The following is a 20,695-nucleotide window of genomic DNA, read 5'->3' as shown; positions in this document are numbered from 1 at the left end:
AAATGTCCAATCCAAAAGAAAAGATCAGCATACAGATGAAAAAAAAAAAAACCCACCAGATGGACATTATGGAGTTGAAAATTACAAAAACTAAAATGAAAAGTTGACTAGTATATCTCAACAGTTAATTTGAACTGGCAGAAAAATTGGCAAACTTGAGAATAGGTCAATCAAGATTATGCAACCTGAAGAAACAGAGAAAAAAGGAATTAAGAAAAATGGAGTCTCAGAGAAATATGGGACTTCATTAACCATACTAATGTATGCACAATGTGAAAAACAGAAAAAGGAAAAAGGAGCAGAAAAATGTTTTTAAAGTGTCCAAAAAATGACAAATTTGTTGAAACACAGCAATCTACATGATCCAAAAAGTTCAATGGCTTCAAAGTAAAACAACTTAATAAAAACTCTGGAAAGTGGTCAAAGATCTACAGTACCTAAACATATATTCAATCACAAAAATAACAAATTTGAAATTATAGAAAATTTTGTGATATTTATAGTTTCCCTTTCCCCACCCACTCCCTGGTACTGCATGGCACAGTAAGAGGAAAGCAACAGCCCAGGCTACAGTTCCCTTTCACCAGAAAGCATAGAAACCAAATTTGTAACATTCTAGTCTGTTTATAAACTGCTTGATTGGTCCCTGTGAGCCCTAACTCAGCATTCAGTCAAAAGTGGTTTAGTTCTCAAGCTAGGGAAGCCATGAGAAGCATGGTTTGTGGAAACCAAAAGAAAACTACAAATCTGAAGATAAGATACCTGGGGGCAAGAGATTACAGGCAAAGGTATACAAAGCTAAACCCAACCCTCCCTGGCCAAAAAAAGCAAAAAAAAAAAAAGCAGAGGGGAGATTTTTTAAAACTTAAGACTCTTTGAAGCAGCCATGTACATAGGAGAATCTGGACGATACATGACAAATTCAAATACAGGCCCATGGAAGACAAATGCCCAGAAAAGACCCAAGAAGATCCTTCACTTAGCACTGATTAGTTAAGTCCTTCCCGGCAAGAAGCCAGCAGACTAAGAGTGGGAGAAGCAGCTGTATTATATATTGCTTAATCTTCAATAAAAAATCATATGCATACAAAGAAACAGAAAAATGTGGCCCATTCAAAAATAAATCTCCAAAAACATCCGTGAACAAATACAGTTTTCAGACTTACCAAAGACTTTTTTACAGCATTAGTAACTTTTTTATTTATAGCTGATGTACAATACTATATTACATTTGGGTGTACATCCCAGGGATTAGACATTTATAGAACTTATGAATGATCACAATAATAAATCTAGTACCCATATGACACCATACATAGTTACTACAATATTATTGACTATATTCCCTATGCTGCATTCTATATCCTGATAATTTTGCAACTACCAATTTATACTTCTTAATTCCTTATATTTTTTCATACAGCCCCCAAATGTCTACCATCTGGAAACTATCAAAATGTTCTCTGTATCCATGTGTCTGTTTCAGTTCTGCTTATCCACTTAGTTTAGATTCCACAGATAAGTGAAATCATCTAGCATTTGTCTTCTGATTCATGTCACTTAGCACAATACCCTCTAGGTCCATCCATGGTTGTTGCTGATGGTAAGATTTCATTTTTTATGGCTGAGTAATATTCCATTGTATACATGCACAACTTCTTTATCCATTCATCTATTGATGGACACTTAAGTTGCTTCCACATACTGGCTATTGTACATAATACTGCAATGAACATATGAAGGTATATGTCTTTTCAATTTAGTGTTTTAGGTTTCTTTGAGTAAATACCCAGAAGTAAAAATGCTGGCTCCTTTTTTGTCTCTTGTTACATAGCCTATGTTTTAAAGTCTATTTTGTTTGGTGTAAGTATTGCTACCCAGCAATTATTTGTTTGTCCCCATTTTCATGAAATGTATTTTTCCAGCCCTTTACTTTCAGTCAGTGTGTCTTCTGATCTGAAGTGAGTCTCTTGTAGGCAACATGTGTGAGGGTCTTCTTTTGTTATCCATTCAGCCTCCATATGCCTTTTGATTGGAGCATTAATTTGCATTTAAATAAGTACTAAACTATATGTATTTATTGCCATTTTATATTCATATCTATCCCTCCTGCAACACCTCCATTCTGACTCACCCTCGCCCTCACCTTCAACTTCTTAAAGACTAACATTTCTTATAATACTGGTTTGCTGGTGATGAACTCCTTTAGCTTTTTTGTGTCTGGGATGCTCTTTTTCAAAACTTCAATTCTAAATGGTAGCTTTACTAGGTACAGTAATATTGGTTATAAGTCCTTGCTTTTCATCACTTTGATTATTTCTTGTCAATCCCTTCTGGTCTGCAGCGTTTCTGTTCTGAAATCAGCTTACATTCATGCATGCACCCTTGTAGGTAATTAACTGCTTTTCTCTTGCTGCTTTTAAGATTCTCTCTTTGTCTTTAACCTTTCGCATTTTAATTATGATGAGCCTTGTTGAGGGCCTCTTTGGGTTCATCTTCTTTGGGACTCTGTGCTCCCTGGACTTGTATGTCTACTTCCTTCACCATGTTAGAGAAGCTTTCCATCATAACTATTTTGCATAAGTTTTCAATTCGTTGCTTTCTCTCTTCTCCTTCTGGTACCCCTATAAAGCAAAAGTTGATACACTTAAAGTTGTCCAAGAAACTGCTTAACTATTCTCATTCATTCTGGTTTCGGTGTTTTCTGTTTCCTTATCTTCCAAATCTCTCAGTTCCTCTACTTCACCCACAATACTGGTGTTGGCCTGTAATGTGTTCTTCATTTCAGTTATTACATTCTTCATTTCTGACTAGTTCTTTTTTATGTTTCCTACTTTTGTTGAAGTTCTCACTGAGTTCTGCTACCCTTCCCATAAGTTTATTGACCATCCTTATAACCAGTGTTTTGAACTACGCATCTAGTAGACTGATTGTCTTTATTTTGTTTAGCTCTTCTGAAGTTTTGTTCTGTTCTTTCATTTGGGACATGTCTGTCTCCTCATTTTGGCTGTCTCCCTATGTTCCTTTCTGTGTATTAGGTAGAACTGCTCTGTCTCCCGGGCTTGATAGAATGACATCGTGTAGTAGGTGTCCCATGGGGGTTAAGTGGCACAACATCCCCATTCACCTGACCTAGGCACTCCACGTGCTCCCTTTGTGTGAGCTGTGCACCCACCTCTGGTAGCTGAGTCATGATTGCTGCTGGCATCTCAGTGGGAGGGATTTACCCCTGCACCAACTGGCTTCAAGGACCAGTTGTGAACACTGTGTGCAGCTCAGTGGAGGATCAGCTGTGCCACAGAGTGGGATTTATTTTAGTGGGGCTGTGGTGCCTGCTGAATCTGACCCTTGAGTGTGTAACTTGTGGAAGAGGTTGGGTGGTGCTTCAAAATGGTCTGAAGCTGTCCACTGGGTGCACTGGCTCTGAGGCCTCCTGGGGGGGCAGGCCAAGATCACCCTCCACTGCGCCCTGCCTGTGGCCAACTGGCATGAGGCATAGCTGCAGATCACTACTACTTGTGCTGGGCTTGGAGGTGCCCAGGAGAGGCCAAGCTGTGAAATAAGGCCTGCTGCTAGTGCCCAGCCTGGGGCCACTTGGCAAGAGACACATGGCACACTGAGGCCAGATGCTGCTTGTTTATTTTAGGAAAGTCTGATGCATGAACCAAGACAGGCCATTTGTATGGAAAAGCCACTGGAAATGGCTTGGGTTAGGCCCCAGAAATGGATGGGGTGGGGTCTCAGAGAATCACCAGGGCAGGGTAAAGTGTTAGCCAGGTTGATGAAGACTTAGATATAGCACCCCCTGGTGGCTCTGTGAAGGGAGGGCCTAGAAAAGGAACAATAGCCTCTGCCAGCACTTCTGTCTGAGAGAAAGTTGCCCCCATGTCAGACTACTCCTTATATGTCCCTGGTGCCCTAGCACTGGAACTCAGACTGAGTGGGTCTGAGGAAGTCCGGGTACAGGCCCTTTAAGAGGTACACTTGGGACTCCAGCAGTCCTCCTTTCTGAATGATGGTTGTTCTGTAGTTTAGCTTTAATCTTGATGTGGTTGTGGGAGGATTTGAGTACCACATTCACCCAGTCACCATCTTGACAAGAACCCCTGATATCTTTTCTCACCTATTAAAAATTTTCCCATTTTTTAAAAATTCCTATATTTTCAACAATTATCTCTCTTAGTTTTAGGTGTGTGTCTTATAAACAGCATGTTAATGAATTTAGATCTTTACTCAACCTGACAATCTGACCTATTCAGTTTTACTCTAATATGTAAAAGATGGCTCCTATGTTGGGCCTCTTCTGCTGTTGTTTTGTTTAAATTCAGTTTCATGCTGTTTCTTTGTACATATTCCCCTTCAAAAATTTATTTTACTTTAAAGGTCTACATTTAATTTCTAATCTGGAGATTTTGTGTGCATTTAAAAATATTTTAATATATATTTCTCTATCAACATCAAGAATGAAAGTATCTACAACATCAACCCCAACATGATTTCAGCCTGCCTTTACTTCCTTTCTTCTGCTTTTCAGACTCTGTTGACTTCCTTTGGCCATACATGGAGCCTATGACTAAAAATTGCTAGGCCCCAAATTCCATGTAATGGCCATCTAGGTATATGTTCATAAAGCTCCTAGTGCTGGACCTGGGGTCACTTAGCAAGAGGTATAGGGCACTCTGAGGCCAGATGCTGCTTGTTTGGGGTTTATGAACCATTGAGAGATTTAGGGTATGTCCTCAGCGTGAGCCAAGACAGGTTGTTTGTACAGAAAAGCCACTTGAAATGGTGCAGGTGGGCCTGTATGTAGGGTGACATGAAGTCTCAAAAGAGTCACCAGGGTCAGGTGAAGAGTATTAGCCTGGTTGATAGTCACTCAGATGTGGTACCCACCTACTGGCTCTATAGGGGCTAAGCTCAACAAAGGAACAGAGTCCTATACAAGCACCTCTGTCAAGGAAAAACCTGCTCCTCCAACCCTTGCCCCCAGTCCAGACTATTCAGTTCCTGCCTATATGTCCCTGCAGCCTTTTGAGCTGCTGCCTCAATGCTGGAGCTCAGAGCAAGTAAGTCTGAGTAAGTTTGTGTGCAGGCCCTTTAAGAGGAAGGCCTGGGTTTCCAGAAGCCCTCCTTCTCACTCAACCACAAACCCTCCTGGTTTTTATAGCCAGATGTTGTGAAGACTTCTCTTCCCAGCACTGGAACCCTGGGCTGGGGAAGCTGATGTGGGGCTGGAGCCCCTCACTCCTGAGGAGGCACCTCTGCAGCAAAGATAACCCTCCCAATTTTTTACTGCCACACGTCAGTGTGACACCCAGCTATTTCGAGTTTCTACCCCTCCTACCGGTCTCAATGTGTCTTCTTTATATCAATAGTTAGGACTGCTATTCAGCTATGTTTCAGGAGCTTCTGAATGATGTTGTTCTGTAGAATGAGAGTACAGTGAGTATTCTCACTGTAAATGCTTATATTAAAAAAGAACAAAGATCTTAAGTCAACAAACTAATTTTACACCTTAAGGAACAAGAAAGACAATATAACTAACCTCAAAGCCAGCAAAAGGAAGGAAATAAAAGAAAGATTAGAGCAGAAATGAACAAAATAGAGAACAGAAAAACAATACAGAAAATCAAAAAAGCCAAGAGTTGGCTCTTGGAAAAGATCTTCAAAATTGACATACCATAGGAAAAAAAGTAGAGAAGACTCAAACAACTAAAGTCAAAAATGAAAGTGGAATTGTTACTATTTTTACAAAAATAAAAATGACTGCAAGAGAGCATTATGAACAGCTGTATGCTAACAAATTGGATGATCTAGATGAAATATATAAATTCCTAGAAACACACAACCTACTAAGACTGAATCCTAAATAAATAGAAAATATGAGTATACCTATAACTAATAGGGAGACTGAATCAGTAATCAAAATCCTCCCAATGAATAAAAGCCCAGGACCAGATGGTTTCACTGGTGAATTCTACCAAACATATAAAGAATGAACATCAATCTTCCTCAAAATCTTCCAAAAAACTAAACAGGGAACATGTCTAAACTCATCCCATCAGGTCAGCATTATCCTGACACCAAAGCCAAACAAAAATACTACAAGAAAACTATAGACCAATACCACTGATAAATATGACAAAAATCCTCAATAAAATACTAGCAATACAATTGCAACAGCATATTAAAAGTATTATACACCATGACCAAGTGAGATTTATTTCTAAAATCCAAGGACAGTTCAACACACATGTAGATCAATGTAATATACCACATTAACAGAATGAAGGGGAAAAAAACACATGATCATCTCAGTGGATGAAAATATTTTTTAAAAGTCCAACATCTTTCATGATAAAAATACTCAATAAACTAAGAACAGAAGGAAACTCCTCAACACACTAAAGGCCATATACAAAAAGCCTAAAGCTAAATCATTACTGGATGGTGAAAGCATTTTTTCTAAGATTAGAAAAAAGACAAGGATGCCCACTTTTGCCATTACTACTCAACGTAGTACTGGAAGTCCCAGCCAGAGAAATAAAGCAAGATAAAGAGATAAAAATGAACCCAAATCAGAAAAATTACCTCTGTTCACTGGTAATATAATCTTATACATATAAAACCTTAAACTGTTACCAAAAAAAACCCCCTGTTAACTAATAAAGAAATTCAGCAAAGTTGTAGATAAAAGATGAGACAAAAATCAGATGCTTTCCTACAAACTAAACTAACAATCAAAAAAAGAAATTAAGAAAAGAATTCCATTTACAATAGCGTAAAGAAGAGTACCTAGGAGTACACCCAGAGGCAAAGACTTCTAAAAACTACAGAAATCTATACGAAAACTACAACATGTAGCTGAAAGAATTAAAAAGACACCATTAATTGGAAAGAAATTCTGTGTTCATGGATTAGAAGACTTCACACTTTTAAGATGTCAATACTACCCAAAGCAATCTACAGATTCAGTATAATCTCAAAATCTGAAAAACAAATTTTTAAGAAACAGAAAAAGCCATCCTAAAATTCATGTGGAATCTCAAGAGAACACCCAATTAAACAAAAATATTGAAAGATAAGAACAAAGTTGGAGGTCTCACACTTCCCGATTTCAAAACTTGCTACAAAGCTACATTAAGTAAAACAGTGTGGTACTGGCATAAAGATAAACATAGATCAATAGAAGAAAACAGAAACCCCAGACAGAAAGCTTTGTGTATCAGCAGATCAAATGATTTTTGACAATGGTACCAAAACTATTCAATGTGGAGTCTTTTCAACAAATAGTGCTGAAAAAACTGGATATCCACACACAAAAAATGAAGTTGGATCCTTACCTAACACAATATACAAAAATTAACTCAAATGGATCAAAGATATAAAGGTAAGAGCTAAGACTCTTAGAAGAAAACATAGGCCAAAAGCTTTACAACACTGGATTTGGCAGTGATTTCTTGGATATGACACCAAAGGCACAAGTAAGAAAAGAAAACATAGACAAGAAAATTAAAAAAGAACTTCGGGTGAAGATGTGGCATATGTAAACATGGCATCACCTCCTCACACAACCACAGCAAAATTACAACTGAAATATAGAACCACCATCACTCAGAATGGGCAGAAATCGAGTTGAATGGAAGTCTGAGAACTACAGAATTAAAGAAATCACATGCATCCAGACTCATAGGAGGGACAGAGACACAGAATGAGTTGGTCCCAAATCCAGGTGTGATGGATAAAAATTTGGGAGGGAAATCTCAGGATTGAGGAATCTCAGCCACACATCAGGCCCCACAGCCCAGGGTTCCATTGCCAGGAAGGTAAGAGCCCATAAATACTGGCTGCAAAAACCAGCACAACTGAGTCCATCGAAGACAATACTAGAGTCCCAAGCAGTTCCTCTTACCGAACCCACACAAGAACTTACTGCAACTCACTCCCTCTGAGCTCCAGCACTCGGGCAGCAGCTAGAAAGGCACCAGTGGCATACAGGGAGGAACTTAAGTGTCTGGCGTCAAGGCGGGAGCCAGGGGACAGCTTCCTCTAGACAGAAAGGCGAGCAGAGGTCATTTATCCTTTTCTGAGCCCTTCCTCTACAAATCCAGAGTCAGCAGGCAGGTGCCATATCTTAGACTCCATCGCCCTCACTAACACTATTTGTCCCACCCTGAAGATCCCCTGAGACTCCCTCCCACTCAACTTACAGACCCACCCAAACTGTTAACCATGACTTTTCCTTATGAATGGCTGGTCCTGACTCATACTTCTCAATTTCCTAAATACTATCAAATGAGCACCAGCTGGCCACAGTAAGCTCCCAGCCCCCATACCTCTTGCTAAGTATCCCCAGGCCCAGTACTGAAAGCAGCCAGCCTAGATTTATATCCTGCACACCCAGGAAATCCCAGAGCCTTCAAACCCCCTGGACAGCTACAGACCATGTTGGAGCATCATCACCCTGCCCTAACACAGCTAATCCTCCACAGAGGGCCTAGGTTGGTGGTTAGTGGTCATAGCCAGTCCTTGCAGCTAACTACCCTGGGTATATCCCTCCCATTGACCTACCAACAGAATCAAGGCTCAACTACAAGAGGAGGTATAAGGTATAAGAGGTGTACTGTGCCCACATGAAGGGCACACCTGAAGTACCCCGCTGGGTGATAGAGGAGGCTGTGCCACTGGAACCTACAGGACACCCACTACATTAGGCAACACTACCAAGACAGGGAGTCATATCATCTCTACCGAATAGAAAGAAACAAACACAGGGAGGTTGCCAAAATGAGGAGACCAAGAAACATGGCCCAAATAAAAGAACAGATCAAAACTCCAGAAGAGAAGTAGGTGAAATGGAGATAAGCAATCTATCAGATGCAGAGTTCCAAACATTGGTTATTAGGATGCTCAAGGAACTTAGTGAGGACCTGAACAGCATAAAAAAAAAATCCAATCAGAAACGAAGGATACACTAACTGAAATAAAGAACAATTTACAGAGGAACAACAGTAGAGTGAACAAGAATCAAATCAATGATTTTGAATGTATGGCAGCAAAAAAAAAAAAAATCAGAACAAGAAGAAAAAAGAAATAAAAAAATAAGGATAGTGTTAGCAGCCTCTGGGACAACTTCAATAGGTCCAACATTCGCATCATAGGAGTGCCAGGAGGAGGAGAGAGTGCACAAGAAATTGTAAATCTATTTGAAAAAATAGTGAAAGAAAACTTTCCTAATTTGATGAAGGAAATAGACATACAAATCCAGGAAGCACAGACAGTCCCAAAGAAGATGAACCCAAAGAGGCCCTCGGCAAGACACATCATAATGAAAATGCAAAAGGTTAAAGACAAAGAGAGAATCTTAAAAGCAGCAAGAGAAAAGCAGTTAGTTACCTACAGGGGAGTTCCCATAAGACTGTCAGTTGAGCTCAAAACTAACTTTGTGGGCTAGAAGGGATGGGCAAGAAATATTCTATGTCATGAAAAGCAGGAATCTACAGCCAACAGTGCTCTACCCAGCAATGATATCAAGGGCAGAATTGAATTGAAGGGCAGATGAAGAGCTTCTCCAACAAGAAAAAACTAAAGTAGTTCATCATCACCAAACCATTATTATATGAAATGTTAAAAGGACCTATTTAAGCCCTGGCTGGTGTAACTCAGTGGACTGAGCACAGGCCTGAGAACCAAAAGTCACCAGTTCAGTTCCCAGTCAAGGCACAAGCCTGGGTTTCGGGCTAGATCCCCCATGGGGGTTCACAAGAGGCAACTACATACTGATGTTTCTCTCCCCCTCTTTCTCCTTTCCCTTCCCCAGTCTCTAAAAATAAATAAAATCTTAAAAAAAAGGGACCTATTTAAGAAAAAGAAGATCAAAACTATAAACAATAAAATGGCAAGAAATACATATCAACAACTGAATCTAAAAAACAACTAAGCAAACAAGGAAAACAGAGACAGAATCATGGATACAGAGAGTGTTTTGATGGCTGCCAGATGGGAGGGTGGTGTAGGGGAATGGATGAAGAGATGAGGGGATTAAGGAGTACAAATAGGTAGTTATAGAATAGCCATGAAATTTAAAGTACAACATAGGGAACAGAGTAGCCAAAGAACTAATACGCATGACCCATGGACACAAACAATTATGTGGGGATTGCCTGAGGGAGTGAGGGGTGCTGGGTGGAGAGTGCAAAAGGGGAAAATTTGGGACAACTGTAATAGAACACTCAGGAATATAATTAAAAATAAAAAACACAGACAAATTGGACCTCATGAAAATTAAAAACTTTTGTGCTTCAAAGCCAACTATCTACTGAGTAAAAAGGCAACCCCCAGAATAGGACAGAATATTTATAAATCACATACCTGATAAGGGATTCATATCTAGAATATATAGAGAGAACTCCTACAACTAGACAAAAAATAATAATTAAGAAACTGGCAAAGCACCTAAAATGACATTTCTCCAAAGAAGATATTGGCCATTCACAAATGGCAAATAGAGACATGAAAAGATATTCAACATCACTAGCCTTTAGGGTAATGCAAATCAAAACCACAGGGATATCACTACCCATTTAGGATACCTACTATCAAAAAACAACAAAAAAAGAAAAAATGTTGACAAGGATGTGGAAAAATCTGAACCTTTGTGCACTGTTGGTGGGAATGTAAAAGGATACAGCCACTATGGAAAGCAGTATGGTGGTTTCCTCAAAAAATTAAAAATAGAGATATAATATAATCTAGCAATTCCACCTCTGGGCATATATCTGAAGGAATCAAAAAGAGACTCAAAGAACCAAGATGGCGGTGTAGGTAGACACACTGCGCCTCCTCGCACAACCAGAACTGACAGAAAATTGAACAGCAAGGAAGTCCACACCAAGGAAATAAAAAATAAACATTCATCCAGACCAGTAGGAGGGGCGGAGACGGGCACCGGGGTGGAGAGGACTCGCGTGGCTGTGGCGGGACCCAGACTGGCAGAGTGTGGGACGAATGGCGCAGGCAGAGCAGTGGGTAGCACCCCGCGGCCCCACATTCGTGCACAGATAAACCAGACGAACGGAGGGGAGCAGAGCAGACCATGCAACCCAGGGCTCCAGCGCCGGGAAATAAAGCCTCAAACCTCTGATTGAAAACGCCCCTGGGGGTTGGGGCGGCAGCAGGAGAGACTCCCAGCCTCACAGGAGAGGTTCTTGGAGAGACCCACAGGGGCCTGGAGCGTGCACAAGCCCACCCACTCGGGAACCAGCACCAGAGGGACCCAGTTTGATTGTGGGTATCGGAGTGAAAGATTGAAATCCGGAGGAGAGTGAGGCGGGCACCATTGCTCCCTCTGGGCCCCTCCCCCACGTACAGCCTCACAGCCCAGCAACCAGAGTTACCCCGCCCCGGTGAACACCTAAGGCTCCGCCCCTTAAAGTAACAGACCCACCAAGACAAAAAAAAAAAAAAAGGCCCAAATGACAGAACACTTCAAAGCTCCAGAAAAAATACAACTAAGTGAGGAAGAGATAGCCAACCTATCAGATGCACAGTTCAAAACACTGGTTATCAAGATGCTCACAGAATTGGTTGAATCTGTTCGAAAACCAGATGAAAAAATGAAGCCTATGCTAAGAGAAACAAAGGAAAATGTACAGGGAACCAACAGTGATGCGAAGGAAGTTGGGACTCAAATCAACGGTGTGGACCAGAAGGAAGAAAGAAACATCCAACCAGAAAAGAATGAAGAAACAAGAATTCGGAAAAATGAGGAGAGGCTTAGGAACCTCCAAGACATCTTGAAACGTTCCAACATCCGAATTATAGGGGTGCCAGAAGGAGAAGAGGGAGAACAAAAAATTGAAAATTTATTTGAACAAATAATGAAGGAGAACTTCCCTCATCTGGCAAAGGAAATAGACTTCCAGGTAGTCCAGGAAGCTCAGAGAGTCCCAAAGAAGCTGGACCCAAGGAGGAACACACCAAGGCACATCATAATTACATTACCCAAGATTAAACGCAAGGACCTACATCCAAGATTACTGTATCCAGCAAAGCTATCATTTAGAATGGAAGGTAAGATAAAGTGCTTCTCGGATAAGGTCAAGTTAAAGAAGTTCATCATCACCAAGCCCTTATTATAGGAAATGTTAAAGGGAGTTACCTAAGAAAAAGAAGATAAAAAATAGGAACAGTAAAAATGACAGCAAACTCACAGTTATTAACGACCACACCTAAAACAAAAACAAGAGCAAACTAGGCAAACAACTAGAACAGGAACAGAACCATAGAGATGGAGATCACATGGAGGGTTGTCAATAGGAGAGTGGGGGGGGGGAAGGTACAGAGAATAAGTAGCATAGATGATAGATGGAAAATAGCAGGGGGAGGGTAAGAATAGTGTAGGAAATGTAGAAGCCAAAGAACTTATAAGTATAACCCATGGATATGAACTATAGGGGGGGAATGTGGGAGGGAGAGGGTGGGCAGGATGGAGTGAAGTGGGGGGGGAATGGGACAACTGTAATAGCATAATCAATAAATATATTTTTTAAAAAAAGAGACTCAAACAGTATCTGTACACCAATGTTCACAGCAGCACTATTCATAAAAGCCAAAATGGATGAATGTGGAGGACATTACGCTCATGAAATAAGTCTTTCATGAATGGACAAATATTGTATGATTCCACTTATATACAGCAAGCAGAGTAGTCAAATTCAAAGAGTCAGATAGTAGGATGGAGGTTTCCAGGGGCTTGAGGAGTGGGAATGAGGAAATACTGTTTAATAGATACAGAGCCTCAGTTGGGGAACATGAAAAAAGTTCTGCGGTGATGGTTGCAAAACAATGTAAATGTGCTAGTGCTATAGGCCTTTAAATGGTTAAAATAGTAAAGCAGCTGACCAATGGAAGTTTACATTTTTAACCCACACTATATATGATTCAAGATTGGCTTAAAATTAATGTGGGGAAGGAGTTTTAAACACTTGGGGCATTTTCTACACAGTTTGGGCCATTATTTTGTATCAGACCAATGACAACTTCCTGAGTAGCCTAGCTGCCTCTACATGTGATCTAGTCTTCATCACATGATACTGTACCTAAAGAACCCCAAAGATTGAACCAAGAAACTACCAGAACTGATAAATGAATTCAGCAGAAATCAGTTGCATTTTTATATGCCAAAAATAAACAGAAAGGGGAATTAATAATCCCATTCACAATTGTTACAAAAGAATAAAATACCTAGAAATAAACCTAACCAAGGAGGTAAAAGACCTGTACTTGGAAAATTATAAGACACTACTGAAAGAAATGGAAGAAGATACGAATAAGTGGAAGCACATACAGTGTTCATGGATTGGAAGAATTAACATCATTAAAATATCCATACTACCCAAAGCAATTTATAGATTCAACAAAACTCCTATCAAGATTCCAATGGCATATTTCACAGAAGTAGAACAAATATTTAAAAAATTTATATAGAATCACAAAAGGCCCTGCCTAGCAACAGCAATCTTGAGAAAGAACAACAAAGTTGGGGAATCACACTTTCTAAAGTGAAACTATACTATGAGGCCATAGTAATCCAAACAGCCTGGTGCTGGCATAAAAACAGACACACAGATGAATGGAACAGAATAGAGAACCCAAAAATAAACCCACACCTTTATAGTCATTTAATACTAGACAGAGGAAGCAAATTTATTCATTAGTGTTGGGAAAATCAAACAGATATGGGTAGAAAAATTAAACTAAACCACCTTCTTACACCACACACAAGAATAAATTCAAAATGGATCAAAGACTTAAATGTAAGTTCCAAAACCATTAAAATCAAAGAAGAAAACATAGGCAGCAAAATCTCAGACATTGGTTGTAGCAACATTTTATGGGATATATCTCCCCAGGCAAGGGAACAAAAGAAAAAATAGACAAATGGACTACATAAAACTAAGAAGTTTTTGCACAGCAAAGGAAATCATCAACAAAATAAAAAGACAACTCATAGAATGGGAGAACATATTCACTGATACATCTGATAAAAGGTTAATATCTAAAATTTATAAACAACTTACAAAACTCAACACCAAAAAAACAAACAACCCAATTAAAAAAATGGGCAAAGGTCCTGAATAGATACCTCTCGAAAGAGGACATACAGATGACTGAGACACAAAAAAAGATGCTCAATGACACTATTCATCAGAGAAATACAAATTAAAACCATAATGTGACACCTGTCCAAATGGTTACCATCAATAAATCAACAAACAAGTGCTGCCAAGGATGTGGAAAAAGGGGAACCCTCTTGCACTGTTGGTGGGAATGCAGACTGGTGCAGTCACTGCAGAAAGCAGTATGGAGATACCTCAAAAACTCAAAAATAGATCATCAGCCTTTTGACCTAGCGATCCCACTTCTGGGAATATATCCGAAGGAACCCACAGCACTAATTCAAAAGAACATAAGCACCCCTATATTCATTGCAGCATTATTTACAATCACCAAGATATGAAGCAGCCCAAATGTCCATCAGTAGATAAGTGGATAAAACAACTACAGGACATTTACACAATGGGATACTACTTGGCTGTAAAAAAGAAGAAAATTTTACCCTTTGGGACAATATGGATGGACCTGGAGAACATTATGCTAAGTCAGATAAGCCAGTCAAAGAAAGATAAATACCATGTGATTTCACTCATATTCATAATCTCATAAACAAACTGAACTGCCCCGGCTGGTGTGGCTCAGTGGAATGAGTGCCGGCCTGCGAACCAGAAGGTCTCGGGTTCGATTCCCAGATCAGGGCACATGCCTGGGTTGCAGGCCGGGTCCCTGGTAGGGGGCTGCTCAAGAGGCAACCACACATGATGTTTCCCTCTCTCTTTCTCCCTCCCTTCCCCTCTGTCTAAAAATAAATAAAATCTTTAAAAAACAAACAAACTGAACTAACAAGGAAAATGGGGACAGACTCATAGATGGAGACCAGGATTACAGCTCATGGGGGCAGGGAGGTGAAGGGGTGAAGGGATTGAGCAAAAAGGAAGAAGGATTCATGCATATAGACAACAGATTCATGGATACAGACAACAGTGTGGGGATTTGGGGGAGGAGGGATGTATAAGGTAATGGAAAAAATACATAAAGATTAAATCAAAATAAAATACATTTAAAAAATAATAAAAATAAAAAGTAGAGATAGGAGGCAGAGCCTGGAAACAGACCAATGCATATATGAGAGCATTCAAATTAGCATGGAAAGCATGGACTCTCCAATAAATGAAGCAGAGACAACTGATAAGTCTTAAAGAAAAAAATGAAATGGAACCCCACTCACTGTCAGCATCAAGTCCAGGTAGAATAAAGAAGGTGAGTGTGAAAAACATACTCTAAAACTTTCAAGAACTAAAACCGATGCATTGTCTTAATGACCTCAGAGTAGACACAGATTTCTTAAAATAAGACACAAAAAGTACAAACCTTAAAGGAAAAGAATGATAGATTCAACTGTTGGCATGAGATAACATAGGAAGAATCCTGAGACTGGGCTACTGTTGCGGGCCAGCGACTATTGGGTCCTGGTTGCCTGGCAACACCTACCAAAATTAGGTAGCAGCTAGGAATGAAGGGCCAGGGGGGAAATAAAGGCAGGGCCCTCACCATTGCAATCTAACAAAGAACTTAATTCAGGAGGCTAAAAGCAAATCTTACCTGTTTACCCAGGAATTCTGAGCCTGCTCTGATGAGGCTGCCAGGCATTCTGAATAACACAAGTAAACTATGATAGTGCAGGAGGGAAACCCTTGAAAGTCTATGTGTTTCATCTCCACTATATGGTAAAAGGGAAACCCTGACACTGTGTATTCATCCCAAGGCCTAGAAAGGAGAAGTGTTGGCAGTCTACAGTGCCCCAAAGAAAAAGCCCATAAAACAACTTTGGTTAACTGCCTGCCTCCCGTCATGTGCAAAATGAGCAAATAGAGTCCGAAGCAAGATTAGGATTCAGGCTATCAGACCCCACCCATACCTATGTTTATGCAGTCACATCCCCACAGAAAGCTGGTACCACCTTTAGCTGTCAATCAAAATGTAACTCCCTCACCTCCATCCCACCAACTATGTAAGTCCTCAGAACAAAGGACTCCTGCTCTTCTTTTGGCTTGTGGCTCTCTTGTCACATGGTGGGGGCCTCTGGCCACCATGCCCCTGGCCACCCAGCTTCTGGCCACCTGGGTGCTGGCCACCCTTGCTTTTGCTCTCCCACTCACTAATAAACTTTGTTTGCAGGCTAATAGGCTTGCTGATCTGTAATTTTTTACTACATCAGAGAGAAGAACCAAGGTTTCTCCGGTAACACAACTACATTAAACTTGCAAACTTCAGTTAACCAAAAGATCCCATAAAGAGTATGAAAAACAAAAAAAAATCTGGGAGATTTACCAATACATATACCCAAAGGCTTAATATCCCAAATATAAAGAATACCTACAAATCAATACAAAAATAAAACATTAGAAAAAAGCAAAAGGCCTGAAATTTTCATAGAAGAGGAAATGCAAATGACCCATAAGCACATGAAAAGATGTTCAACTTCATCAGGAAATGTAAAACTAAAGCCACAACAAAATACCATTTCATAATTGCCATTATGCAGGCAATAATTAAGTACAACTGTTGACAAGGATATGAAGCAAAGCAGAAGTGTTTACCCACTGCCAGTGGGAGAGTAACTGGTATAACTGCTTGGAAAAACAGTTTGGCATAACCTGTTAAGGTAGAAATCATGTATCCTCTATGGCAAGCAATTCAGCTTCAAGATAACTACTGAAAGATATGTGTAAGAATAGGCATAGCTGTGTTGCTTTTAAGAGCAAAATACTAGAAACAGCAGAATCAATAAACTATGGTATGATTCCATTTAAAAGTCCCAAAACAAGCCAAAAGGAACAAAATATTTTCAGGAATATATGTGTATTTGGTAAAAATGCAAAGAAAAGCAAGAAATTTTGGATGGTGTTCACGCTAAGGGGAGAGAGGAAAATGTAATCTGGGTGAGACGTCCAAGAAATCTTCCAGAGTACTACTTTGTTTCTTTATTCTTTAAGATGTATATGCAAGTTTTATGAAACAATATGTAAAGCAATGTATACTTAAAAATAATTTGAAAACATAGCCTATAATTTCATGAAACTACCCAAGAGTTTGTTTTTTCATATTCCATTTCAACTTTCTGATAATAAGTGTATTTTAAAATATTAAAAGTCCCTATTACTCAGATGGGGTTATCTTCCAAAGGTTCATTTCTAAGTGGGTTATTTTAAACCTCAGAACAAATTTGTCCATAAAAATGCTGGATTCCCAGTTAGTCCCCAAAGTTAAAGTATTATGAAGTATAGCTGAAATTACATTACTTCGTGCTACCTTCACACCCTTCCTCGCGTTCATTTTACAAAATGTGGAAACCAAAGCTCCGCAAAGTTCTGTAACCTAGTCAAGGTCAAGCAGTTAGGAAGTTGGATCTGTCTCCAGCTCTACTCTACTAGTCCCAAGTCCTGGACTTTCCTTGCACTACTCTTATCAGGCCAAAAGTTTTTAGAAATATCTTTTGTTCTTCTGGATAAACACTTGATAAATAAACCAACATCAAAGTAACCACCAGGAGAAAAAGGACGAGCGGTTAACCCCACTGGCCGCGGTCCTAGAACATTGCTGCGGAGTCTAGGCCGCCGCGGTAGCTTCGGGAGGCCGTCCCGCGTGGCCGCCTTACCCACGGAGCCAAAGGAGCAAAGCAAAAGGTTCTCATCCAGGCTTTGTGTAAACCACACCGGAAAACGGGTTTCGGATTCCGGGTCCCGGCCCGCGGAGCGGTCGTTGGGCCTCGCGGATGCATTTCCGAGAGCAGAACACGAACGCTCCGGTGCGAGGCCCGCGGGCGCAGAAAGGAGGACCAGCCTGGGCTCCCGAAGACCCGGTCTCCCCCTGGCTCTCAGAGCATTTCTCAAGCCGGCCCCGCCCCCGCCCCGCCTACCCGCGTGCTGTGCGGACAGTAGCTCTTGCTGAATACCATCACTCGGTTGCCCTCGATAAGGCCCAGGAGACGGCGCCGTAGCTTTTCGCGGGCCTCGGAGGGCTGGCGACTGGTTCCGGGGGAAGACAGGCGGGCCCGGCGCCCAGGCAGCGACATGATCACGCTATGGACACTGCCCAGGCGTCGGTAGGGGACAGCGCCCACCTTCACCCGCGGCGACGTTTGCGTCCTCAACGGCGGCAGCGGCGGCTGCGCCAGGGCCTTAAAGTCGCACCCGGCTAGGTGGGACGTGTCCTGCTACGAAAGGCCGATACTCCCACGGGTCGTCCAAGGCTGAGTTTGGGGAAACCTCAAACACCGCCCATGATCCCCACCTGCAGCAAATCCAGGGACCGCCGCTCGCCCCGCCCCCCCCCCGGCGCGGACCCGGCCCCCGGCGCAGCCCTGTCACGTGGTGCCTCCTCGCAGCAGCTCAGGCGAATAGGCTGTGGCGCTGGAGTCCTCTACCTTTCCAAAATTGTTGGGTGTTAAGCTGCATACCTTCGTGCTGCATACCCTCGTTATTGCGACTTTGTGTGCACATCTCGGGACAACCCAGCCTCTGAGATGCCACCCAGGGATGCCCTCTGTGGAGTACGTTACACGCCTTGTAATTTATAACAATCACCCCAAACTCTAGTAAAAAAATATTTTTAATGTATCATGACCATCATTCCAAGCATTTAAACACATAGAAGTATGGAGAGAGAGATACTTTTCTAATACATGGTCACGCTAATTTTAAAGTAAAGTGCAAATTAAATTTTAAGAAAACAAGCTAAACTGTGACTGTAAGAATTATAAAGGACACATGGACAAAACCAAGGGGGAGGGTGGAGGCCGGGGAGGGAGGTGGGTTTGGCTGGGGTGGGGTGGAGGGGTGGGGAGAAAATGCAGACAACTGTAATTGAACAATACAAAAAATAAGAAAAAAAAATTAAAAAATTTTAAAAATTATTTATTCAGACTTTTTTCTAGAGAAGATAATAGTTTCTCAAAGATCTTTTATAAAAAATGATTATAAACAGTGAAATTGAGGTAATTATTTTTTAATTTATTTTTCAATCACAATTTACATTCAATACTATTTTGTATTAGCTTCAAGTGTACAAGATAGTGGAAATGTTGTTGGAAACGCAGTTCCTCTTGCCTGCACAGTAAAGGATTAAAGATCAGCAAGTCAGTATACAAGGAGAGTTTATTAGTAATTAAAGTTCTCTTTCCTGAGATGGGTGAGAGAGGCATAGGCCCCTGGTCCCTTTGTTGAGAACTTACATAGTTTGTGGGGTTGTAACAGTGTGCAGCCAAGAGGGGGGCCCAAATAGGAATTTATAATGGGGTCCAGACTCAAGGTGTCCAGAATATATTAGAAAAATATATATAGAATGTCCTCAGCCCCACAAGCCTGAGCTGGGGGAAGGGACACATGGAGCAGGCCATTCAAAGCTGTTTTGTATAGCAACCTCTGGCATGGTCATTTAACATATCTATAACCTTTAACTGGTTTCATAGATATGTTAAATAGCTGTGGCCTCCCGCTTTGAGCCTGGAGAAGGGAGTGACTTCCACCCAAGATGTAACTGGGAAGCAACTCCCCCTGGTTACAGCGCCTGTGTGATGGCTTGGAGAAGATTGATTCCGTGCCATGGGGCCACACCTGCACATACTTACTATGGCAGCCCAGTAAAGCTGGAAGAAGACAGGAATGCTGGCAGGTGTAACTGATTATAGAAGGAGTGGGAAATGGGGCTGCAGAGGAAGACTGGCACTGGGATTTAAATCCAGGCATGGCAGCCATACCGGAGGACCACGCGGCTTTGGCAGAGCGGGGACCCCATGGCGGCAATACAACTGATGGTGCTGGGAGCCTGAATCACGGACTTCTTTTCCTGAGATTCGGTACCCCTGACTGGGCAGAGGGAGAGGGAATGACTGTGTGCATCTATGGGTATTCTAAAGGACTTTAGTATTTTAATGGAGACAAGTCATTACTCTAAGTCTGTATAACTTTTAAGTAAATAATTCCTCTCCTTTTCACCAGTCTCTGGCATTGAAAGACGTCTTTCCTCTGGCGGTGGGCAAGGTGAACCTAGTACGCGCGGGAGGGGAGACCCCCAGAGAGAAAAGGGGGACCTTTCAGTAATAGTGTATGCCCCCCAACTGTTCTGTAAGAGGGTGAAGGAGTTACATATTGATCGGCAGATAAGGGTGGTGCCTCTACCTTCCCCCCGGGAGGACAGGAGGATGTGACCACCTAAAGGTAAGCATGTGTGTGGGTCTGTTTCCCAGGGTCCTTATCTTTGTTCCAGACCACATCTGGTCATCCATTGTAAAACAGATATGCGACCAGAGACAGTTAATCAAAGTTATTTATGGGCTTTGTCTGTAAATATTATGGATCCCTCCTAAAACAGATACATTACTGGAGGCAATTAATCGAAGCTAAGGCAGTTAACCAAAGTGATGGGGGATTTTTTCTGTAAGCACTATGGACCCCCGCCAACCCCTCTTCCCTCTACATTCTCTAACTTCTACCTAACAGACAATCATGTACTTTACAAAGCAGTTCCCCAATATTTCAAATACCTACCTGAAGCCATACGTAGTTATTACATTATT

The 20,695-nt window shown here is 41.2% G+C and overlaps 1 protein-coding gene across 6 annotated transcripts in view; it reads right to left on the bottom strand.

Moving 5' to 3' along the window:
* TXNRD3 (thioredoxin reductase 3) overlaps nt 1-18,405 on the bottom strand; it is a 94,705-nt gene extending 76,300 nt beyond the window's left edge. For 5 of the 6 annotated variants that reach the window (XM_024580148.4, XM_053912314.2, XM_053912312.1 and 2 more), the window contains exon 1: nt 18,038-18,405. In XM_024580148.4, coding sequence (XP_024435916.2) covers nt 18,038-18,193 — 156 coding nt within the window. In that variant the 5' untranslated portion in view covers nt 18,194-18,405. Of the gene's footprint in view, nt 1-17,776; nt 18,010-18,037 lie in introns of those variants that run through there. The other variant, XM_053912313.2, reaches the window with a different exon arrangement.
* Nucleotides 18,406-20,695: the final 2,290 nt, after the last annotated feature.

This window comes from Desmodus rotundus, chromosome 10, assembly GCF_022682495.2.
Source record: "Desmodus rotundus isolate HL8 chromosome 10, HLdesRot8A.1, whole genome shotgun sequence".
Taxonomy (NCBI): domain Eukaryota; kingdom Metazoa; phylum Chordata; class Mammalia; order Chiroptera; family Phyllostomidae; genus Desmodus; species Desmodus rotundus.
Note: the sequence above shows the minus strand (reverse complement) of the source record. Positions and strands in the feature narration are given on the sequence as shown.